The following is a 26,765-nucleotide window of genomic DNA, read 5'->3' as shown; positions in this document are numbered from 1 at the left end:
ATTTGCAGAATGAATCTTTGACCTTGCAACAGAGAGTAAATTCCCATATGCTTTTAAACATAACTCAATAAGACCCCTACCAAGGAAAGGCATTCTTAAACATCCCTCCAATACTAAATCAATACCTATTCTTGCAGCATTGTCAAAGATACCTTTGTACAATGAATAAATACTTGTGGATGAGTGAGACATTTACTATCAATCAATCAGGTTTTCAGAAACATCACAGTGCAACAACTGATAAATAAAACAAAACTTGCTCTGGGTTGACAAAAAGCACTGTATGTGCCACTCAATTTCAGTAAGTCTTTCAACATTATCGATTTGAACATAATAACTGCAAAATTTAAAAAAAACTTATGATTCTCTATTATGGGTTATAATAGTATCCACATTTAGCAGGTTTTCATCATAACATAAGGAAAATAATACAAACATCACTATAGAGGGACAAAACAATAGTGCGCCTCAAGGCAAACTAAAGCAGATCATAACTTTAAAATTGGTGCAGAGAAAATCAAAACAGTAACTCACTTCACTTATTTTCGAACCCTGCTAACTACAAAACAGTGTTACAGAAGAAATAAATGGAAGAACGCAAAAAAGATAATATATGTTATTTTGCTTTACTGGAAGTATTAAAAAGCAAACTTATTTCAAAAAGTTCAGAGATTTGCATATAAAACTCTTATCATACGTGCTCTGTCATAAGTTTATGAGACATGGACGTCGACACTGACAAAATCAGAAGGAGCATCTACACCTACATCTACATGACTACTCTGCAATTCACATTTAAGTGCTTGGCAGAGGGTTCATCGAACAACAATCATACTATCTCTCTACCATTCCACTCCCGAACAGCGCGCGGGAAAAACAAACACCTAAACCTTTCTGTTCGAGCTCTGATTTCTCGTATTTTATTTTGATGATCATTCCTACCTATGTAGGTTGGGCTCAACAAAATATTTTCACATTCGGAAGTGGAAGTTGGTGACTGAAATTTCGTAAATAGATCTCGCTGCGACAAAAAACTTCCATCCCAACTTGCGTATCATATCTGCCACACTCTCTCCCCTATTACGTGATAATACAAAACGAGCTGCCCTTTAAGAACCCTTAAAAGAAAAATTTTGAGGAGGATACTTGGCAGGATTCAAGTTAAGAACGCAGTGGACTGGAGAATATTAACAAACAAAGAAGTATTATGCCCTACACTGAAGTGCTAAAGAAACTGGTATAGGCATGCATATTCAAATATAGAAATATGTAAACAGGCAGAATACAGTGCTGTGGTTGGCAACACCTATATAAGACACCAAGTGTCTGGCGCAGTTGTTAGATCGGTTACTGCTTCTACAATGGCAGGTTATCAAGATTTAAGCGAGTTTGAACACTGTGTTATGGTCGACACACGAGGGATAGGACACACGAGGGATAGGACACACCATCTCCAAGGTAACGATGAAGTTCGGACTTTCCTGATTTTCACAAGAGTACCGTGAATATCAGGAATCTGGTAAAACAACAAATCTGTGACACCGCTGTGGCCAGAAAAAGATCCTCCGAGAACAAGACCAATGATGACTGAATAAAATTCGTTCAGTGTGACAGAAGTGCAACCCTTCCACAAATTGCTCTGCAGATTTCAATACTGGGCCATCAACAAGTGTCAGCATGTGAAACATTCACTGAAATAACATCGATACGGGCTTTCGTGTACCCTTGACGACTGCACGATACAAAGCTTTACGCCTCACCTGGGCCTATCAACACTGCAATTGGACTGTTGACTGGAAACGTGTTGCCTTATCACACGAGTCTTGTTTCAAATTGTATTGAGAGAATGGACGTGTATGGGTACGGAGACCACCTCACGAATCCACGGACCCCGCATGTCCGCAAGGGACTGTTCACGCTGGTGGAGGCTCTGTAATGAAGTGGGGCATGTGCAATTGGAGTGATATGGGACCCCTGATATGTCTAGATATGACTAACAGGTGACACATACATACGCATCCTGTTTGATCATCTGCCCCCATTCATGTCCACTGTGGATTCTGACGGACTTGGGCAATTCCAGCAGGACAATGTGACACCCGAGTCCAGAATTGCTACAGAGTGGTTCCAGAAACACTCTTCTGAGTTTGAACACTTTTGCTGGCCCCTAACTCGCAGGACACGAACATTATTGAGCACAGCTGGGCTGCATTGCAACATGCTGTTCAGAAGAGATCTTCACCCCCTCATATTCTTACAAATTATGGACAGCCCTGCAGGATTCATAGTTTCAATTCTAATCTAATCCAACCTCCAGCACTAATTTAGACATTAGTCGAGTCCACGCCATGTCGTGTCCGACACTTCCGTGTGCTCGTGGGGGGGCCTACACGATATTAGGCAGGTGTATCAGTTTCTTTGGCTCTTCGGTGTATACGGATAACCAGACATTCTCTATAAAATTAAAGCTAGGAGATTTCATCGAATTGGATACGCACTTTGAGCTCCACGGAGAAAGGACAAAGGACAACCCACCAAGTACGTACAGAATATACTCGAGGAAAAAGATCTCTCGGAAGACCGAGAATATACTACTATGACAACAAAAGAGAAGATGTGAAAATATTACATATGGTGAATTGGTAAATTAAATGCCAAAAGCTGGCAGAGCATTGTGACATTAGTAGCAAATAGTTTTCATAGCTTGTGAAACCTGCAGCTGCTAATAATAATAATGGAAATGGCACTTGTACCCTCTCACTCGACTACGTGGTTGACCTCGACCGTGTCTGGATGTCAGATCATAAAACGTAACTGGCCCTATAAACAATATTACTGATCTTCAGGCTTTTTATGAATGGGCCAGGAAACTGAGACTTCAGCTGAATCCTACCCAGTCACAAGCAATCCTTACACCTCAACAAACACTCAGCAGCTTACACTTGTGAAAATTCCTTCCCCGTGTCATTCTGAAGAACACAAAAATCACGTTTTAGTTTATATGTCAGATACCTCAGTGTACAACTGGACAAAAACTGGAACTTCAGTGAAAATAGCTGCTGTGGGCTGGGAGGTACAGGGTGTTTCACATATACCACAAGTACTACTTCCGACACTGCACGACTATCCGGCCCTTTCTCAAACAGTTTAGCAGGTGTCATATCGATTTTAGCTGAGAATAAACTAAATAAGAGAAGGGCGGTCTTCGGAAAAAAAATAATAATAAAGAAAATTGTTGCATTCATGCTGATATCTGTACTGTAATTAAAGGCACGGTAAATTTCAATCCCCATAGCATATTTTCCAACTTTTTTAGTCTTTAAGTAGTTCAGGTGCTGGACAAGACGTCAGTGCCTCAATTACCGAGGTGCAACTACGCAATATTTTAAGCAGCTCACCTAGCCAGTGTGTGTGCTTTTCTATCAGCACCATCTTTTTGCCGGGTGTGCTCGCCACCCCTTCTGCTGCAGGACAACTCCTCACTTGTCCCCCTTCTTTCCCACACCTGGCCCTCCAGCCTCTGTCCTGTTCTCTCGGTCTTCTCCACACTCTTCTTCCTACAAGGTTCAGGTCCAAATATTTTTCGGCAGGTCTCTCACTGTTCATCCTTGTTATGTGCCCGTACCACATTTCTTTACGGCACTGCTAAAAGTAACCTCAATACTGGCTACTTTCTATTCACCTCGTTCCCGATCGTGTCCTTTCCGGTTCGACGCACAGTTCTGACGAATCTCATTTCCGCCGCCTGAATTCTGCCGAGGTCTCCGTTCGCCGGGATACGCGTCTGTAAACCGTACGTAGGGATCGGTACAAAATAGGTGATGTCTACAGTCACTTTTGCTTTCCGTCCCAGAGAAAATTTCTGATTCGACTGTAAAAATTGGTCAGCTTTCTGTGTCCGTTTAATACATATGTTCTAGAATCTGTTCCGAATTGAGGAAACGCGTGCAATCCTAAAGTAAAGCTCTCGTCGAATATTGAAAAATTTAAGTTCCGTTACAGCATTCTGCTCCGTCTGCTTCGTGGACACGTACACAGTGTCCTCTTTTAAAAACTCAGATTAATGGTTCTGATGTCTGCTTCACAGATGTGTGTAATTTTTTTATTCATTTTAAGTTTCAAGCATTAACGTTTCACTCGTGTGCTTTGATAAGTTATCGAATGCACTGTTGCGTCTGCTTCACAGATGGGCACAATCTGCTGCCTTCAAAAATTTGTTTGCATTTACGGTTTCACTACACGCATTGTACCTTAAGTGTCAGCTATCTGCTCCCGTCAATTATGCCGATACTTGTAATCGAAAGTTTGCCCGTTGTGGCAAATCGAGTTTACTTGTTTTGATACTTGAAAGATGGGCCTCTGTTGTAAATAAATAATTATTTATTTTAAAAATTATTTTGTTTACGCTCGGTACCTCGCTATTCCCACACCTCAGCTCCCCACCAGTTCGTCGGCGGCCGACAGAAGAGAGCCCCAAGTACTCGAGAAGGCTAATAAAACTGGGTTGCAGTAGATGCCACAGTGGCTGCCTGTTACAAATGTTTTTCCTCGACATTTATCACCATGCCAGCACACAGATCGTCTCGAGCAAAATGAGGCTCAGCTTTTACCGATACAGCTCTTATGTTCTCCTCACTTTGTACATCGTGTGCTGTTTAGCTTTGAAGGTAGCAGAAATCCTTTACTTCGGCTACCTCATTGTCACCAATTTGGATGTTACATTTAATGCTAATCTCATTTCTGCTACTCCTCATTACTGTCGTCTTTCTTCGGTTTACTTTTAATCCGTATTCTGTATGCTGAGAACTGTTCATTCTATTAAACAGATCATATATTTCTTCTTTACTTCCACTGAGGATATCAATGCCGTCACCGGATCTTATCATCGATGTTGTTTCACGCCGAATTTTAAATCCCACTCCTAAATCGTACTTGGCTTGGAGATTTTCTGTGCTGCTCGTATTTGGTGCCAACAGAACAGTAACGTGATCTATGCTTAATTTGCCCGCATGACATTTTTCTTCTAGAAAAGTCAAAGTTTTGTCTGAAAGACATTTGTAAAAAAATTCAAGATCATCTGCATTAAAAACATCACCTGGTTTGTAATCCTGAATGATCCTCTGCAATTCTGACTTCTACTGATCACAAATTTTTCTATCTATACTGGCACTTTCCCCACTCAGCTGTTGCAAAATAATTTTCCGTTTCTTTCAAAATAAGTCCACCAAAATTCACGTTATTGTTCCTCTGCTGTCGGAACGGCTGCACTAAACACTCTTCTAAATCTGGAAATTCGTCCTTTTGTCGTCATTTCCAGTGCCCCTTCATCTGTGGTAATCACACAGTCTTCATTCTCGATTATTGTTGGCAGTGTGCTTGCCACAACCCCTGACTCTGCAACTATGTCTTTCTTTTTCTTCACTCCTGCTTTCACATCGGCAATTAACTTTTGCTTTTCAGCTACTGTTAGACATTTTCATGTAGAGCTCATGGCTGACACAGCTAACAATCGAAACAAACACTGCCTCAAATCACACCTGCACGAAGGGTGAGGGAACTTCCACCACGACACAGATCTCACTGACACATCGATGCAAGGAGCAGAGGGACTGGGATTTCCCTATTTGCGTGCAATTTGAGACACAGACGTACCGTATGAAAGACTTCAATATATAGAGGTGATTTTGATATTAAGAGTTTTTGTCCATAGAACTTCAATATATAGAGGTAAAATCTGCCCTTCTCAAACCTTCCAAAAACTTCGATACAATGGCAGGTTTTCTTCACAGTATCAAGGTTTTGGGGTTCCAAGAGAACAGAATGAAGAAAAAATTTGATAGAGACAGGTCTTCGATATATCGAGGTTTGACTGTATTTAATGAAATGGATTCCATTGTCTTCTGCATCCTCATGCTGTTAATCACTGCTAATTCTTCTCCCTTTTATGGGCAGTTTCCTACCCCAAAGTAAAGAGGGTGTCCTACATCTCTGTTTGCTCCTCTGCCCTCTTTTAAAAAGCCTTTGGCAGAACAAGGTTGGCTATTTATAATAGAAGTCTTCAGTGGTTATTGCTTATGAAACATTACAACATATCCAGTTGGGCACAACTGGAGGTACGACAACAATGATAAGTGTAACACATGGTAAGGGAATAATAGACATGGTGGAAACTGGAAACTCTAAAATTTTTAGGTATCCACAGTGATGAGAATTTAAAGTGGAAAGAATACATTTTGGAACTTCTAAAACAACTTAGTTCAGCAATATTTGCATTTCAAATAATTGCAGATCTTGGGGAGAGAGAAATCAGTTGGTTGACATTTTGAATGTTTTCATTCAAGAATGTCATAAAGAATGATCTTCAGGGGTAACTCATCTTTCAGGAAAAATGTCTTCATTACTCAAAAATGTGCTATAAGAATAATATGTGGTGCTCACCCATGATCATTGTATAGTCATTTGTTTAAGTAGTTAGCCATTTTGACTATTGCTTCACAGTATATTTATTCCCTCGTCAAGTTTGCTGTAAATAACCAACTGCAGTTCAAAAGGAACAAGTATGTACATAATTACAATACGAGAAGAGAAAATGGCGTTCATTACTCCTCATTAATGTTTCTTCAGCACAAAGAGGGGTGCACAATGCTGCAATCAACATTTTTGATCACTTATATAAAAATGTCTGACAGATAGCAAAGTTAAATTTGGAAACAAACTGAAACAGTTTCTCCTTGATAAATCTGTCTGTTCTGCAGAAGACTTTCTGTTTTTGTAATCTGTAAAAGTTTCTGGGTAGGAATTACTATCTCACATCCAACTAAAAAAAAAAAAAAATATGTTTTCAGTGCAAGCACACTCAAAAGTTTTTGAAGTATTGTCTGAGGGAATGACTGATACTAACAATTCCACATCATATTATCTGTAGACAACAAAACAAAAATTAGTATGACAAAATGGGAAATAAAATGAGACATGGTTCTATGCTGTGCAGCCACGTGTGTGTGTGTGTGTGTATATATATATATATATATATATATATATGTGTGTGTGTGTGTGTGTGTGTACTCATGTAAAAATGTAGTAAGATAAGCTTCATTTATTTGTCAACTGCTGCTGAAGGGTATTAAATAAAGTAAGAAGCAAGTGGATATAACATCTGATCAACAAATGTCTTACCAGATGTGTGAAGGATCTTCACAGGAATTAAAAGTGGAATGTAAAATTAACACAATTACTGGTGGGTGGCAGAAGAAATGGGAATCTAAAATACGTAAAGTACTAGACCAGTTAGGTACATTATGTGTACTAAAGCAGGCTCAGCGTGGTGTACAAAGCACAGAGCCATGCGTACATGTGATCAGCTACATAGGTCTGCCAAACAGAAGAACAGAACCAACTGTGAGGTGTGCTGCTGGATATGCCGCACTTGTATCATGGACAAAGGCTTTATGGCACAAAGGCTCAAATGTAACAGATTGCACTAATTGCACTGCTTAATGTCAACAATCTAAAAACTTATTAGATACATGTGAGACCACTTAAAATGTGAACAAATCACATTACTGTTACAACTCGTGGTTAATTTAACTTTTCTACTTTTATTTCCCACTTGGGTCCTTCACGTATCTGATAAGACAGTTGATGACTGGATGTTATATCCAGACACTTCTTATTCTTATTTAATGCCCTTCAGTGGCAACTAAAGGATTAAGCTTATCCTACTACACTTTTATGCGAGTTTTTGCATATATTACTGTCCCTTGTACGTGTGGCTGCACAGCTCAGAACCCTACTGATTCTATTTACTGGTTTGTCATATTAGTTTTTGTTCTATTGTCTCCAGATCGTCTGATGATGCCTTACAAGTACGAAGCACATAATTGTTACTAATAAAAAAATTGCAACTGAGATTGTTTTTGTTCAAAAGCATTTGTCGGGATTGAAGAAGAGAAACCAGGATAGGAAAGTGGTCGCTACCACAGAGGTCGTCGTGGACCCTCCAACTGAGGTATGGAAGAGGACCTGGGCTACCAAGAGAGAGATCAATGGCCTAGTATGTGCCATGAGTCAAGCTAAAATATGTGGGAGCACCAGTGTTAAGGAAGCAAATGTCCTGCTGTGCCAAGAGAGCCTCAACGTTCCTACCCTGGCCCAAGATCTGGGTCCCACCCCATAAAGGCTGGTGGGCATTAAAGTCCCCCAAAAGGAGGAATGGCAGGGGGAGCTGGGCGAACAAGGCAGCGAGGTCAGCAAGAGGGACAACCTCATCCGGGGGAAGGTAGAGGAAACAGACGGTAAGCTCCATTCCTGCCCAGATTCTAACAGCCACAGCCTCAAGAGCCGTGTGAAGTGGCACTGGGGCACTAGGAACAGTCAGACACCCAGTCGTATTCTACGCGGTTCTTATAGTAGCCACAGAGGGTAGGGGTCTGCCGAACAGGAAACCAGGTTTCCTGTAGGGCCAGACAAGTGGCAGGGAAGCGGCGCAAAAGCTGTTTCAACTCAGCAAAGTGGTGGAAAAAACCACGGCAATTCCATTGAAGGATAAGGGTATCCGACAGTGAAGACATGAAAGAACCTGGGGGGGGGGGAGATAGGTTACGCCTTGGAAGCGCTCGCCGCCACCAATTGGAATGTAGCCTGATCAACTTCCACAGGAGCTGCAGGTCGAGCAACATCTAACTCCTGAGGGGACGCTAGATGCTCCACATCATCTTCAGGTGCAGGTGCAGTGGTGAACTCCTTTTCTGTCTCTATGTCCTTCTCCTTTTGCTTTTTCTTCTTTTTGGTAGGGTCCCGTTTGTCCTTTGGTTTATCAGGCTGGGTGGGCTTTTTCGACCCAGGCTCATGGGCCGAGGAAGACCTGGAAGCCCTACGGCCCTCAGGTGGTGGCTGTTTCAGCCACTGGCTGACATCTGGAGGGGCAGTAACCGTGGAAGGGAGGGCACCAAGCGATCCCTTCCACGTGAGGGGAGCCGGAGGAGGCGGACACTTCTCCGGCTTAGGGGTGGGGACTGAAGTCCCCAAAGAAGGAGGGGTTGTTACTCTCGATGTTGATAACCGGGGAGCAACGTAAGAGGGTGTTCCCACAACTAGCTGGGGGGCAGGAATAGACGGCCGGGCTGGAGGGACCACAAAAAGTGGCTGATCTTGGGGGCTCATCGCCAGGGATGGCAACATCGAAGCTGCTGCAGCAAACGTTGATGAAATGCGCACAAGGTGAAGTCGGTCGTACTTGCGTTTAGCCTCTGTGTAAGTGAGCCTGTCCAAGGTCTTATACTCTATAATCTTCCGTTCTTTTTGATAAACCACGCAGTCTGACGAGCAAGGTGAATGTTTCTGTCCGCTGCTGACACAAACAGGGGGTGGCGAACACGGGACGTTGGGGTGGGAGGCACGTCCACAATCCCGACAGTAGGGTTGGCGTCACATCTCGATGACATATGCCCAAACCTCCAGCACTTAAAGCAGCGCATGGGAGGAGGGACGTAAGGCTTAACATCACATCGATATCGCATCACCTCGACCTTCTCGGGCAGGGTGTCTCCCTCGAAAGCCAAGATGAAGATGCCGGTGGTGACCCTACTATCTTTAGGTCCTCTGAAGACACGTCAAACAAAGTGGAAACCGCGGCATTCCAGATTTGCACGGAGCTCGTCATCAGACTGCAACAACAGGTCACGATGAAAAATAAGTCCCTGAACCATATTGAGGCTCTTATGAGGTGTAATGGAGACTGCAACATCACCAAGCTTGTCACAAACAAGCAATGCCCGTGACTGTGCTGGGGATGCTGTCTGTATGAGGACTACTCCAGACCTCATTTTAGACAGGCCCTCAACTTCTCCAAACTTGTCCTTTAAATTTTCCACAAAAAACTGAGGCTTTGTGGTCAGAAATTAGTCCCCATCTGTTTGGCTGCAAACCATAAATCGAGGAGAATACGTCGCACCAGGTAATTTGGACTGCCGTTCCTCCCCTGGTGTGGACAGGGAAGGGAACGATTGGGGGTCATACTGTAAAGCATTAAACTTTCCTTTCTTAGGGACTCGTGCTTGCGCACTACTCTTATTTCGTTTCATGGTGGTCCCAAGAGCAGCTAGGGGAAGGAATGTCCACCCAGACAGAGTCCCGCTTGCCTAGGTAAGCCTAATACAAACGGGGGGGTGGGGGGGGGGGGGGGGCAGGTTCCCCAGAGGTCGCCCGCTAGCAACTGTTCTACCTCAACAGCCATGCGTCTCCTCGGCGCGCAGCACACCTTGAGATTGAGGGGTTTCTTATAAAGGTTTATACCATCCTCGCGACCCAGGCAGTTAAGCCAAGATCCCCGGGCTCTGTACCGTACAACATTCCACCGTCGCGCCTTACGGTGGTTGTTGAAGCACGCTCAGAGCTTACGGTATTGAGAACTGGTGGCGCTTCTCAGTCCCCAGCTCAGGGACCCCGGGGTCGCCAAGCCCGTACCCAGCAACTAAATGCTGAGCCCCCTGAGGGGGGAAATCCTGGACACATACTTCAGGAAATGGTGCCTCCGCCTAAACCCCCAGGAAACTGTTACTTCAGTATTCCACCTACAGAACAGACACTCTGACTATAAACCAGAAGTTAAACTCCGAGGCCAAACCTTGAAGTACTGCAGCACACCGAAGTACCTCGGAATAACACTCGATAGGTACCTAACTTTCCGACAACATCTCTCCAATGTGGCCGCAAAAGTGAAGACCTGTAATAATATCAGTAAGAAGCTTGCTGGTACCTCCTGGAGTTGCAGCGCTCAAACCCTGAGATCAACTGCTTTGCACTATCATACTCTGTCACTGAATACTGTTGTCCAACTTGCATGAACAGTGCTCACTGTAGCAAGATAGATGCGCAACTCAACCAGACAATAAGACTTATCACAGGCTGCATACGTAGCACTCAAACTGCATGGCTACCAGTTTTAAGTAACATCCAACCTCCAGCTCTACGAAGATCAGATGCTCTCCTGAAGAAACATTCAGAAGAACCCCCAGCTACCTGTACACAGCGATATATTAATAGCAGAACATCAGCGTCTGAAGTCAAGAAAACCACCTTGGCGACCTGCACGACATCTTGAAGCCTCCGACTTTAACATCAACGAAGTATGGAGCAGTCAGTGGGAAGCATCGTCAGTGTTCAACGGTCATCTGGTTGAAAAGCTTTCCATGCGAGTTCCAGGTTTCACAGTCCCCAGATGGCAGTGGAGAACCATCAACCGCATCCCAACAGGACAAATGAACTGCGGATATCTAAAGCACAAATGGGGCTGGGCAACATCTCCAGATTGTGACTGTGGAGCTGCCCTGCAAACAATTAATCACATTGTTGGTGAATGCCCGAAATGAGCCTTTGGGGGATCAACAAATGACATCCACCATCATCACCTGAAGGGCTCAACTGGATCAACAGATTGGACTTAAAAATCTAAGAACTTCTGTAATGTGTAGGTAATTTAGCATAATACTTTGAACATTTGATTCTGTACATGTATTTTGTTTGTCATTTCTTACATTGTATACTCTTAAAATTATGTATTTGATCCAAGCTCTGAATCATCATATGATAAATAAATAAACTTCTGTATGCTGATAGCTACAAAATCTACTTGTTTCAATGCTTTTGAACTTGTGTTCTGTCTTAAATACAACAACAATTCTTTTTCCCATATTAGTTCTACATGAATAAAATGTTAGTTTTACATTTAACTTCTCGAATCTTGTAGTTATATGGTGCCCAGGTAGGCACAGGACCCCTCTATCTTTTCAGACAAGAAACTCTTCTACCTTATTCCTCAATCCTCTAATATTCTGATTGAAATAAGCTAACATTTTTCTGTTTATTCTTGAGCATTTTGTGCAGCTCTTCTGTTATTTTAGTTTATTTAGCAACAGGGTGCCAAATCCCAATCCTAAGCTAAAAATAGTACCCTCAGACACCAGTAACCACAGGAATCTTGCTTTGTGTGAAGCTGGCTCCCTGTACACACTCTGCAAGAAGCTCAAGCAACCTGTCTTTCCCTCTCTAGGACATGTCTAGAACATCACCATCTTCCAACTGTAGCAACAGGCACAGTACTCTTATGAGAATTCATTTCAGTTAGCAGCAGTCTGCTCAACTCAGTGGTCACATGGCTCACAGCAGTGTTAACCCAAGACCAGTCATGGTGCCATTAAGACCTCCACAAAATTCACACCTGTGTGTATGATTTCTACTTCAATTTCATCCAGGTCACCACTAATCCTGTAATTTCTGCCTTTAGCCACACTGTTCCCTATTTCACCTACTGCCAAAGCCTTTGCACTAATTCCCTATGTCCTCTGTCACTTGGCTACACAATACTTGTTATTTGGTACCCTATTTATTTATTTATTGCAATACGTATTCCGTAGATCCAGTTCTGCGTGTTAACGCATGGATGCAGGAGTCAAAAACATTTAGTTCATTATTACATTAGTTTACATAAGGACAATAAACAAACATTAATAATACAAGTTAGAAACCCAATTGGTAGGATATAATTACACCCACAAGCAGAGTTCCACATACAACACTCTGATTTTGTCCAAGCAATTTTTTACAGATCACCAATTAATCTCAATTTTTTACAGATCACCAATTAATCTGATTAACACAGCAAGATATACTGAGGCAGGAATATACAATAGTATTTGGGAAATAAAACTAGCTATCTCTGCTATAGAATTCTTCTAGAGAATAGAAGCTTTTTTCAAGCAAGAACTCCTTTAGCTTATTTTTGAGCAGTACTTTTTTATCTCGTAGACACTTTATATTACTTGGAAGTGCATTGAAGATTTTTGTGCTTGTTTATTTCACACCTTTTTGCACCAGGGACAGATTTTTCAGGTCACAGTGCATGTCACATTGCCTCCTTGTGTTATGGTGATGGTACATTTCATTTGTTTCATGTTTCATATTGAGAAGGATTGTGAAGCATGAGTGCCATGGTTGAAAAGATATATTGTGAAGTAGTGGTTAGGATCCTTATTTGCTTAAAAAGATTGCGACGTGAGATTCTTGGAGACACTCCACACACAATTCGGACAACCTTTTTCTGACTTGTAAAAACCTTTTTCGATAGTGGTGAATTGCCCCAGAAGATTATTCCATAACACATAAGTGAATGAAACGAATGGCGAATGTTGCTGAGCTGAGTCTTTTTCAGGGTTTGGTGGATGTGTTGTTCCCAATTAAGCCTGATTTCAAACAATCTGCTCTCTGGCTCTCAAGTATAATGTTTATTTCCTGTGGACTTTTGCGACCAGAATGGAAATGAATATAATAGTTTTGCTTAGGTTTATTGATAAAGAATTTACTGTGAACCAGTTCAGAACATCCTCAAGTAAATGGCCGGCATTTAATTCTAGATCAGAGGGTATCTTACTGGTTATCACAATACTTGTGTCATCTGTAAACATTGTAAAGTTGCTTGCTCTGTTTGAGGACAATGGTATATTTGAGGACACTGATATATATATATATATATGAGAGAGAGAGAGAGAGAGAGAGAGAGAGAGAGAGAGAGAGAGAGAGAGCGAGCAGGGGACCAAGGATAGAACCTTGTGGAACTCCATATTTTACTGTTCCCCAGTCAGACTCTACTCCTCCTATGTGACTATTGTTACCATCTAGCACTGTTTTCTGTTGTCTGCCCTGTAGGTAGGATTTGAGCCAGTTGCCCATTTTTCCTCGGAGTCCATAGTGGTATGCTTTCTCTGTAAGTATTCTATGACTAACACAAAGGCTTTAGACAGATTGCAAAATATGCTCACAGGCAATGTCTTTTTGTTGAGGCATTCCAAAATGTTATTCATAAACTAAAATATTGCTTCGGTTGTGGAGATACCTTCTCTGAATCCAAACTGGTTTTTACTAATTATTGCATGTTTTTCTAGGTGGCCGACTATTCTGGTATACATTAGCTTTTAGAGAACTTTAGAAAATGTAGTCAAAAGAGAGAGAGGCTGATAGTTTGTAACATCTGAGGCATTGCCCCTTTTGTAGAGGGGCTTTATAATAGTATATTTCATCCTTTCAGGGAAGATACCTTGTTTGAGAGAGACATTGAATATATGAGCTCTGACTTCACTGAACTTGTTGCAGCAGGCTTTTACCAATTTGCTAGAAATGTCATCAACACCAGCTGAATTTTTTGCTTTTAAAGAAATAATGGTTTTTCTTACTTCCTGTACTGTTATAGAGGTTATATCTATCTGCTCTATGGAGTTTGGGAAATGACCTTTCAGTATTTTTAATGCATCTTCTATTCCTAATTTGTCTCATACCATCTGCCCTACATCCCTGCTATTGTTACTACCTAGCAGCAAGACTCTTCTTCCTTATCTCTTTTGGTATCTATCTACACTCAGTTTCTTTTCTAAAAAGTCTGCTACACCCTACTGTGACCTGCAACTGTATGAGGCCCTTCCCCTCCTATTTCAGGTAATAAGTCAAACTTATTAGAGACTGTAAGCTCAAAAATAATTGAGGAAGCTGAAGAGCTGTTTCCCTTTCGCCTATTATTAGTTACCTGTACCTAGTTCTCATGGTCTTCCCCAACCCCACCCCCCTCCCACTACAATTGCCCCAACCGAACACTAACCCACAATCTTCACGTACCACCTTGTTGGACTACCCTGCACCAACACCCACACTTATCACACATTGCAACACAGCTTAAACACTTAAAAACAGAACTAAGTCCCTTAACACACTTTATACTGCATGAATTGTTGTTTACAAGCCACAAAAATTAGGTCTACAGGTTAGAGCTTCAGATCTTTAATATCATGTAAAAAAATATAGAAAACATCGAACTAACAACAACGTCAGGAGACAAGAACAATCACATTCCAGTGAAGAGTGGTGCAGCCCACGCCCTCATCGATGGACCCTGTGTATTTCTTGGATGTTCCCTTAATTTTAGTTTGGACATAAACGATACCTTCTCACATGGAAATGGATGGTTCACCGTTGCCATAGTAAGATGTGGTAGCAGAACTGCAGTATCTGCTAATTAACTTATTCATAATAAAATGTAAGTTTTCATTACTACATATCACAAGTGTCACTTGATATTAGACAATGTTTATTATCGGCAAAATATGGCCTACTATGTGGATGCAATTTATGTGATAATTTAAATACAGAACTTCAGATCAAGAAATCTTCAACTGCTCAAATGTAGGATATATAACGGAACAAACTTGTGTATAAAGCATGCTTCAAACAATCATTCTTCCCTATGAACACTGTCTATGTATCGCTATTAACACAGATGTACCTACAACAGGCATCAGTGCGACCAGCCTCTATACAACTGGAAGGTATGTGGATATTGAACATTCATTATGGTATTAAAACACCTCATATTTCATAATAATTTAATTCCCTCTTCCTTCATTTGTCTCCATTGACACCTATGGCTTGTCTGCAAATGAGCTGCCTCAGCCGTTGAGTATATGTCCTGTTCCCCCCCACCCCCCCATCACTGTGGGTTCAAACAATTTGTATTGGAAAACACAACTACAGTTACTTTTATCTTAAATTCTGTGCCATATAGTTTGTTTACTCAGTTGCGGAACTGGTGCTCTGAGCACTGTCTTCTGATCTTTTTAGTTAATATAGTTGTTAACACTATGAAATGTCTTACATAAAATTATTTCACAAGAAAGTATAAGCATGAACTGATTAATCATCTAGTTTCAGATAGAGCAAAATTACAACTTCACTGACACACAGGACAAAACTTCCTCTAATTGGAATGATTTGGGGGAAGAGACCAAACAGTGAGGTCATCGGTCTCGTCAGATTAGGGAAGGACGGGGAAGGAAGTCGGCCATGTCCTGTGAAAGGAACCATCCTGGCATTTGCCTGAAATGATTTAAGGAAATCATGGAAAACCTAAATCAGGATGGCCGGACGCTGGATTGAACCGTCGTCTTCCTGAATGCGAGTCCAGTGTGCTAACCACTGTGACACCTCGCTCGGTAAAACTTCCTCTAACTGTTCCATACGCCTATTTGAAAATCACACACAACAGACATATATTACACTGAAAGAAAACAGGAAAATTAGCATTAGACATCCCATCCCCAATGATGTCATTAGAGATGTACAAGTAATTCAGTTATTGCAATGAAGGGAAGGAAATTGAGCATGTCATCCTTAAAGGCACTTTAGAAACATGGACAACATAAATTTGGATAGCCAAATGGGGATCCGAATTCCAGTTCTCTCAAATGCAAGCCTAGTGCATTACCCACTGTATCACCTCACGAGTAATTTTACATTGGTTTGTGACAAACAGATGTGACCCCCAATACTGTTAATACTGAGATGTGTTCTTATGTTCTGTAGGACATGTTAAGTGACAATATACTTTCCCCTGGAGTTGTAAGACTTATCAATCCTTTGAACGGTGAAGATTTTACACACTGGCGTAGAACTCCCCACCACTTTACTAAACAAAATACAGCAAAAAACAGTGTGTTTTGGAAAGATATTTGATGTGTGGCAATATGTACACTGCATATTTTCATATTACAAAAGTAGAAATACAAATTCCAGCGAATAGAACATGGTGGCTTCCAAAGCACTGAAATTGAATTTACACTATGTGATATGCTTCTGTCAACCAATCACAGCTCACGTCACATGATTGCACCAGACACTGACAACATATATTCAGAGCATATGTTTTTAGGCAACAGCAAGAACACTTAAGTAGTGTGAACACACAAATAGCAAAAGTCAGTGGTTTAAATTAATACACACACCATATAGCTACAAGAACAGCTAAGCTTTCACACAAATCAAACAGAAATGTATCTGTAAAACTTTAAATAATGGCATAAATGGCTGATCTGGGCCCAAAATTTTTCTAAGTGGCCAATCCTCAAAGTGATAAGTTTTGAATGAGAGTCAAACTCTCTGCAATTTAAGAAATTAATCACACATTGTCACACGTAGCATAATTCACCTTATGTAAAAGGAAATTTACTTTGAAAGTAATGCTTCTCGAACCATCATTTGCAATACTTTTCCCGGCAGACACTTGTATGTGCACTAAGATTTGCTATCGTAAATGGCACATTTCCTTTGCAACTAAAGTTTTATTTTGGTGTTATTCTCACGTTTATGTTTTATCACTGCAGTATTATTCTGCAGTAGAGGTCTAAAGTAAAATTCTTTGTTGGAGCATCAGCTCTTACCAGTCAAAACTATAAAAATTTACTGAAAACTAAACGTAAAACAACGAAAAATTCCTGGAATTTTACAAAATTCAAGGGTTTTTCCTGGAAGACTAATTCCCGTGCTTTTTTTCCACATGTCCCAGTTGTCTTGTGGTGTCTACACCCTGTCATATACATGTTTTTAAACAACAATGTACAGGTTTTCTGTTAAAACTGACTGCGAGAAAGAAAATGCTGTGTTTTGTTTTCCTGTGAGTGTGTTACATATAATTGTATACACAAAAATGTGCTGTTTCATTTTCTTCCTCACTGTTAGTTTTCAAAGAAGACCGACAAGTTTTATTTATGACTTATCAGCTTATAATTAGAATACTATTATGGAATCTGAATTTGCAATAAAAATAAACAGGGCTCAAGACCAGAAATAGGGGGAGAAGCAGATGGACAGAGAAAAAGGGGGGGGGGGTGAAATGGACATAGCTGGAGGAGGAGATGGGCAGAGAGAGGGGGGGGGGGTGCGGGGTGGAAGACAAGATGGGCAGAAAGAGGGTGGAGAAGGAGATTAGTACACTTATCCAGTTTCTGTACATATTTAGCAATTTTGAAGCACTGGCAGGTACACTAGTCAAAAATACAACTGTGAACCAAGTACACAGATGAAATAAATCCTCCAAATTGTGTATCATAGCTTCTTTTCTCAAAAACTAATAAAAGCTATAAATTAATATGAAGGCTAAACTAGTTTTGAGGCCACGGAGCAATGAAATAAGTAGCCAGAGAAAATTACCCCAATAAATTCAAGTATGAGCAAGAGAAGCAATTTGAGTCTTGAACATACCTCAGGCAGTATTTGATTCTTCAACTGTTCCAAAGTAAACATGTGAAAGTAGTGCTTGAAATGCTTCAACAGAACCAACCGAATCTGTGCATCACGCACACAGAATATCTGTACTAGCTGTGGTACAATATATTGTCTGTACATATTTGGTGACAGGAGACCATTACCTCCATTCTCTGCACAAAGACACATGAAAGAGTGGTAAGCTCTACTGTGTACCAAGAATATAAAACTATTTAAATAACACTTCAGTGAAATAAAAGGTAACCACAACTGAGTAAAATAGCTTTCACAGGAAAGTGTCACCGATATCCAACATTTCCCAGAAACATTCTGCTTCATTAACACTACAGTGTAAAAATAACACATTGCAGATACCTGAATAGAAAAGTCACTAAACATCAGCAACAGTTGCTGCAGGAGACAGGGGGGGGGAGGGGGGACAAGGAGATGGGGGGGGGGGGGCAGAGGATACGGGGGGGGGGGGGGGGGGGAGTGTGTCAGTGTGTAGATTTCATCCACTAAAACCACAGGGGCGAGGAGAGTGTGTCAGACGGGGGGTGGGGGTGGGGGTAGATTTCATCCACTAAAACCACCTTGTTGCTGTTGACAATTGATAACATCCAAGACTGTTTATGTGCTAAATGGTGTCTTACAAGATTATGACATCTACATACAGGGGCAGGTAATAATATGGAAATATCCGCAACACAACACACTACCAGGTCTATTATGGTGCATGAAAACTGTTGGCTTTCAGATCAGCTTCCAGTAGTCTCAGTTTTGATGACTACAGGTCCTTTATGGTGTTCGAGGGAATCTTATACCATTCTTCATACAAAATAGTGGCATGTTCAGGTAATGATGATGGAGGTGGATAGTGATCATGCTCACTTCTCTCCAAAGTAGACAACAAGAGCTCAATAATATTGAGATCTGGTGACTAGTGGGCACTGAAGACGTGACATTTATGTTCAAGCATTCATTTCTCGTAGTGTTTCCATATTTCTGCCCAACCCCCTCTTGGTGCTCTACAAATCTACGGATTATGTGAGAAAAGGTAAAATGATAGTTTGTGTGCCTCTAAACAAGCTGTTAGTCTAATTGTATCTTCATAGGATCACTAAATAGGAGGCTGAAGTGCAACCACAGTTAAACCCTAGAAGCTGGTTCTTGAAATTTTCAAAGCAACTTTTTGGGAGAGAAAATGCCTTTCTTTAACTGTCTGCCAGTTAAGATTTTTCCATCACTGCAGTTACACTTTCATGCCAGTCCAACTAGCCCGTGGCAATTTGTTCCATTCTTCTTTGGAGAGCTCCTATTTCCTCTATTAGGATAACCTACAGACAGGGACATGAAAATTTACTGAAAATTCTAACACGAAAGGTAATGCAAAGTAAGTTGTTTTTGCAAAACAATGCAAATTTGCCAAATTTATGAGATATCACAAAATTTGTAATTTTTCCTTCTCAAAATGTCATATAGCTGAGTATGGCAGTTTACTAATATTTATAATTGATAGTTATTGAATGTCAAAATTGAATTTTGACTTTTAGTCGCCTCAAGGTTGAGATTCGTGTGTACAGGTAATCTTAAAATTACAGTTCATTTCCCACGTAATGAACTTTGGACTGACAAAGAAAACAGCACCAAAACTGGAAAAACACTGATTTGGCAAAAAATAGCAACAAATATCGCAAAAACATAATCCCAATTTTGGCAAAAATAACACTCACTTTGGAACAAAAACGAATTTGAAAACAGTAGCAAAAAGGAACACCAAATTTGGTAAAATGTAACACCAAATTTGGTAAAATGTAACAGCAAATTTGGTAAAATGTAACACCAAATTTGGTAAAATGTAACACCAAATTTGGTAAAATGTAACACCAAATTTTGACATAAAAATTTTTTCCTATCACTACCTACAGACCCTCTATCTACATCTACATACCATACTCTGCAACCCACCATATCGCATATGGTGAAGGATACCTTTTACCACTACCAGTCATTTCCTTTTCTGTTCCACTTCCAAACGGAGTGAGGGATAAATGACGGTCTATAGGCCTCCATACGGACCCTAATCTCTCTGATCTTGTCTTTGCAGTCCATACATGAAATGGATGCTGGCAGCAGAAGAATCATCCAGCAGTCAGACACAAACGCTGGTTATCTAAAATTTCTCAACAGTGATTTGTAAAAAGAACACCATCTTCCCCTACAAGGAAGAACACACAAAGCATCTCCGTAATTCATGTGTTGATCAGACCTACTGAAAACAAATCTAGCAACAAGGTTCTGAATTGCTTTGATGTCTTCCTTTAATCCAACCTGGTGGGGATCCAAAACATTCTAGTTGTACTCAAGAATTGGTTGTGCTAGTGTTCTGTATGCAGTCTCCTTTATAGATGAGCTATACTTTCCAAAAATTCTTCCAATAAACTAAAGTCGACCAGGTGCCTTCCCTAACTCTGTCCTTGTGTGTTCATTCCATTTCCAATGTTATGAAATGCTACTAGACATCTAATCAGCTTGACTGTGCCAAGCCACAAATCACTAACACTGTATTTGAACATTAGAGGATGGTTTTTCCCCTGCTCATCTGCATTAACTTATGTTATTGTTGTGGTCTTCAGTCCAGAGACTGGTTTGATGCAGCTCTCTATGCTATTCTACTCTGTGCAAGCTTCTTCATCTACCAGTACCTACTGCAACCTACAGCCTTCTGCATCTGCTTAGTGCATTCATCTCTGCAGGAGCCTCCACGAAGATTGCGTTCACCACTCGAACAACAAGCAATCTGGCGTCCCCTGGAAACGACCTAGTCGGCCAATCCTGCAAACACCGGAGCACCAAAACCAAAGAGGACAAAACAACTCTCCGAAGAGACTCAAAAAAGGCCTTTACCACGACCATCACTAGTGACAACTTCCTGCAATATTGAAGGCTTATCTGTAAATAAAGAAATTTTATTATCTGACATGTGCAAACGAAACAACTGTGATGTTTTAGTGATACAAGAAACACACAGAGCACCAACTAGCCATAGACCAAAAATACAGGGCATGAAATTAGTTCTTGAGAGACCACACAAAAGATACGGAAGTGCTACATTTGTGAAACCGAACTTAGATGTATGCTCCTGTGCTCTGACCTACGAAGAAAATATAGAAATTTTAACTATTGAGCTACATTCATGTACTGTAACATCCGTGTACAAACCACCCAGTGCGAAGTTCAAATTTACGGAACCTGGAAATTTCCATTCAAAAAACATTAAAGTTGTACTACGAGATTTTAACTGTCACGGTCTCGCATGGGGTTATAAAGAGACAAATGACGATGGCGAAATGCTGGAGATCTGGGCAGATCAGGCTAAACTGAAATTGATACATGACCCAAAGTTGCCTGCATCATTTAACAGCGGAAGATGGAAATGAGGATATAATCCAGATAACATCTTTTTCTCTGAAAAGGTATCACTGCAAACTGTAAAGCAAATCAAGGACCCAATTCCAAGATCGCAACACAGAGCAATAACCTGCTGCATTACTGCAGTAATCAAATCAGATGTAATGCCCTTCAAGAGACGCTTCAATTTCAAAAAAGCTCATTGGGAACTTTTCACAGAGGACCTTGATAAGGAGATCTTGGAAATTAAACCAGAGATACAATCATATGAAACTTTTATAGACCTTGTTAAGAAAATCTCTCGACGGCGCATACCTAGAGGGTGCCGCACCCAGTACATCGCTGGACTCAATGGTAGCAGCAAGGAAGCTCTGAAAAAGTATGAAGAACTGTACAATAAGGACCCCTTCTCAGAGGAAATGATCCAGGCAGGTGAGGTACTGATGTCTGGTATCTCCGAAGCGAGAAAGGAAAAGTGGAGTAACCTCCTACAAGAGACGGACATGAAGCACAGCAGTAGGATGGCATGGAAACTGGTCAAAAGTCTCAACAATGACCAAACAGAACCACGACCAAATTACAGTGAAGTTATACCTGATCAGATAGCTCACCAACTACTCACGAACGGAGAAACTAAAAGGAAGATCAGGAATGGCAAAATTAAAAGAAAATTGAATGAGGAGATTAGCTTCCTAGCTCGCCCGTTCTTTATTCAGGAGCTACAAGATGCCACCAACGATTTGAAAAACAATAAGGCCGCTGGCCTCGACGATCTGAGATCTGAGCAAATTAAACATTTTGGACCGGGAGTACAAGCATGGATCCTAGAGCTAATGAATAACTGTATTACAACAATGCAAATTCCTAAACTGTGGAGGAAAGCTCGGGTTATTGCGTTACTAAAACCAGGGAAAGACCCAGCTGAAGCTAAAAATTTCCGGTCTGTCTCACTGCTTTGTCATTTATTTAAAGTGCTGAAGGGAATGATCCTCAAACGCATAGCTGATTATGTGGACAAAGCCCTCATTAATGAACAAGCTGGATTTCGACCAGGAAAATCATGCTGTGGCCAAATCCTTAATCTCACACAGTACATCGAAGACGGCTATCAGAGAGGAGAAGTAACTGGGGTCGCATTCCTGGATCTCAGTGCTGCATATGACACAGTTAACCATAAGTTGCTTACCCAGAAAGTGTATAATGTCACTAAGGACTACACCCTTTCTATGTTCGTGCAATGCATGCTACAGAACAGATGCTACTATGTAACCTTACAATCTAAAAACAGCCGACGGAGGACACAGAAAAATGGACTTGCACAGGGTAGTGTCTTGGCTCCAATATTATTTAACATCTATACCAATGATCTTCCCATCAGCCACCAGACACGAATGTTCATATATGCTGATGATGCAGCAGTGGCCACACAGGATAAAACCTTTGAACAAGTGGAGGAGAATCTCACAGGAGCCTTAACAGAACTTGCTACCTATTACGACGGCAATAATCTCAAACCAAACCCTAGTAAATCTCAAGTATCCGCCTTCCATCTTAGGAACAAACAAGCCAAACAGAAACTCCGAGTCATGTGGCAAGGGGAAGAGCTGAAACATACAAACAGCCCAAAATACCTGGGAGTAACATTGGACAGAGCACTTACTTTTAAGCAGCACTGTCACAACACTAAAAAAAAGGTCTGTGCCAGGAACAACATACTGCGGAAGCTAACAGGTTCATTGTGGAGAGCTCAACCACATGTTTTGAGCACCACGGGTCTGGTGCTGAGTATCTCAGCAGCGGAATATGCGGCGCCAGTTTGGAGGAACTCTGCTCACACTAAGAAAGTTGACGTTGCCGTAAACGAAACTGTATGTATTGCCACAGGATGCCTCAAACCAACTCCCACAGACATCATTTATCCCATCATAGGCATAGCACCACCCACTATCCGCAGACAAGTAGCCGCCGAGATCGAAAGATCAAAACAAAAGAATGATCCTCGACACCCGATGCATATGCACCGAAAACAACGTGTCCGGCTGAGATCCCGCAGGAGTTTCATTGAAACTACTGAAGAGCTCGCCACCAAGCCCGTCGCAAGGCGACTATCTCTTTGGGAAGAAATGGTGCCACACTCCACAATGGAACTACTTGAGGAGGGATCTGCAGGATTTCTACTACCTTTTACAACTTGGAGGTCATTAAACCGGCTGCACACTGGAGTAACTGGGTGCAAATCAAACCTACTTAAATGGGGTTACAGTGATAGCGATAGGTGTGAATACAAGACTTGGACCACCTACTGATTTGCCCAGATATATCTATAACATGCACTAAAGATGATATTTTGAAAGTCAATGACAAAGCAAACTACGTTGCTAATTACTGGGAAGGGAAGGGAAGATAAAATTGGTGAATCCGGATACGGAAGAAGAAGAAATCTCTTGGTCTCCCTCTACGATTTTTACCTTCCATGCTGCCCTCCAATACTAAATTGGTGATCCCTTGATGCCTCAGAACATGTCCTACCAACTGATCCCTTCATCTAGTCAAGTTGTGCCACAAATTTCTCTTCTCCACAATTCTATTCAATACCTCCTCATTCGTTATGTGGTCTACCCACCAAACTTATACATCTCTGTATTAAGGGCAAGCTGTCATTCGTGGCACCATACAGAAATTCCGTCCAAGTCTTCTCACAGTCACACAATGACAATACTTTCCTGCTCACCTCATGTGTCAGATTATTTACATGTGTAGAGAACAAGAGGGATCTCATCACACTTCCCTGGGGCAATCCTGGCAATACCCTTGTGACTGATGAACACTTGCTGTCGAGTACAATTTACTTGATTTTATTACTTAAAGGCACTGTTGAGTCATTCACATCTCTGGAAACCTATTCCATATGCTCAAACCTTTGTTAACAGATTGCAGTAAGGCACCGTGTCAAACATTTCCAGGAAATCTACAAACATGCAATTTGCTTGTTACCTTTCATCCATGGTTCCCAGGATATCAAGTGAGAAAGGGGTCAAGCTGTACTCTGCCTTTCAATTTTCAGTCCAGTTGCAGGTCTGATTAGATACTGCATACAAATGTATTTTCTTAAGTAACTGTTGGTGTGGTACTGTAACAACAGATTTGTGCAAATCTGGAAGCCCCCAACTCCACCAGGAAACCTGTACCCATTGTTCTTAAGATATTGTGTGTAGAAAGTGCAAGTCAAGTTACACAATAGTCGTGGTTTTGAAGTCAATATTTCTTTCTACGGAGAAAGAAATTCAGTTCCAAGAAGGACATTTTGTTTGAATTCAGAACATGTTCCAGAATTTTGCAACAACAAATGGTGTCTCATCTAGAACAGTATTTCTATGAATTGGATCTACTGCATTTTATGCAGACGACTTTAGCCAGAGCTGTTTTGGAATTGCTTGGGAACTGTTCTCTACTGGAGAGAACTGCTCTGAATTTGCCATGGAATATATCACACCAGTCATAGCAAGTAGCTTCAGTAATATGAATATGACCGTCACTACACCAGTAGAAGTAATGCCCACCATAAAATCTTTAAAACAAAAAACAAAACAAAAATTAAAAATGTTTCTCATTATGACAAAATTTCAACAAAATTACTTAAAGAGTGTGCTGCTGAGTTTCATAATATATTATGTTATTTGTGTAGCTAGTAATTTATCAGTGGATCATTTCCTGAATAGTTTAAACATGCTGAAGTTAAGCCTTTGTTTAAGAAAGAAGATGAAGAAATACCTTTAGATTTCCCTTCAATTTCATTTTTTCCAGCATTCTCAAAAATTTTAGAAAAGGCAATATTACAACTGGTCTCATAAACATGACAACAAATACAATGTCCAGTCACATTAATGTGACCATCTGTCAAAAGCCTGAACAATCACCTTTTGCAATGCAGACTACTCCAAGACATGCAGGGAGAGAGTAACTGAGGTTCTGGAAGGTACTGACAGGGATATGGAGCCCTGCTGACTCCAGTGCCACAGCCAGCCACACTACATTTCTCAGCTAAGGATCCACGGCGCAAACAGCCCAACTGCTGTGGTCCCACAGATTCTTGACTGGATTTAAATCCGGGAGTTTGGTGGCCAGGGAAATACAGTAAACCCATCCCGGTACTCTGTAAACCGAGCACATACACTGCGAGCTGTGGGATACGTTGTAGTGTCCTGCTGGTAGATTCCATTGAGATGAAGAAAAACAACCTGCACGTAGGGGTGGACACGGTTGCCAACAATAGAGCCATAATTATGTCGATCCGATGTTCCCTCTACAACAGTCAGCATGAGTGCACGAACCGGGTGCCTACTGTGAAGGACCGTACACGGCAATGCTCGCTGAACAGTCGTACGGGAGACACTGTCGGTTAGTGCCCCGGTTCATCTAGGTGATCAGTTGCTCGACAGTTGCGTATCTATTTGCCACATCTCCACAACCGTCGTTCACACGTCATCTGTGGCTCGTGGTGCACCACAATTACCTCGGCATTGGTTTTGGATAGCACCATTTTACCATTCACAGTATACATTAACCGTGGTGGCACGTGAACAGTTGACAAACTTTCGGAAATGTTTCCACCCTCGGACAGAAAGCCAACGATCGTGCCCTCAAGGATGCCAGGTAAATCGTCCCGTTCCTGCATGACAACAACAACTGCAACGTTTTCCACATCCCCGAGACACTTAATACACCCTCCACTGCTTATTTTGCCACCTGATATCTGTGAGTGCTTACTGCACATTGTCACTGAACATAGGCAATGGTCACATTAATGTGGCTGCACAGTGTAATATATTCACCATGCCACAATTTGGATTTCTAAAGGGTTCAAATATTACGAAGGCTATCTACAAGTATAGTGAGAATGTACTTAATTCATTAGACGACAAATTAGAGGCTACTGTGTCAAAGACATTTGACTGTGTAAATCACAATTTTTTAAAAAGTAGATTACAATATTATGGAGCCACAGGAAAATCTGCAAAATAGTTCAAATTGTGTAGCTCTGACAGAAAACAAGGGGTGTCAATAGGAAAGAGATGTGCATTAACCTTCCAAGAATCATCCAACAGGGAACTAATTAAATGCTGAGTTTTACAAGGTTCCATCTCACGGCCCTTACTTTTTATTGTGTTTATCGATGACCTTCCATCAGTAACATTACCAGATGCCAAGTTTGTTTGGTTTTTCAGATGATACAAACATGGCAACAAATAGCGAATCAAATATAGTCTTACAAAGAT

The 26,765-nt window shown here is 41.2% G+C and overlaps 1 protein-coding gene across 4 annotated transcripts in view; it reads right to left on the bottom strand.

Moving 5' to 3' along the window:
• Positions 1 to 26,765, bottom strand: part of LOC126469661 (protein-associating with the carboxyl-terminal domain of ezrin) — a 74,609-nt gene that overhangs the window by 15,319 nt on the left and 32,525 nt on the right. For all 4 annotated transcript variants that reach the window (XM_050096797.1, XM_050096799.1, XM_050096800.1 and 1 more), the window contains exon 8: positions 18,076 to 18,251. In XM_050096797.1, coding sequence (XP_049952754.1) covers positions 18,076 to 18,251 — 176 coding nt within the window. The remainder of the gene's footprint in view (positions 1 to 18,075; positions 18,252 to 26,765) is intronic.

The sequence above is a fragment of the Schistocerca serialis genome, chromosome 3 (genome assembly GCF_023864345.2).
Source record: "Schistocerca serialis cubense isolate TAMUIC-IGC-003099 chromosome 3, iqSchSeri2.2, whole genome shotgun sequence".
In the NCBI taxonomy this organism is placed as follows: Eukaryota; Metazoa; Arthropoda; class Insecta; order Orthoptera; family Acrididae; genus Schistocerca; species Schistocerca serialis.
Note: the sequence above shows the minus strand (reverse complement) of the source record. Positions and strands in the feature narration are given on the sequence as shown.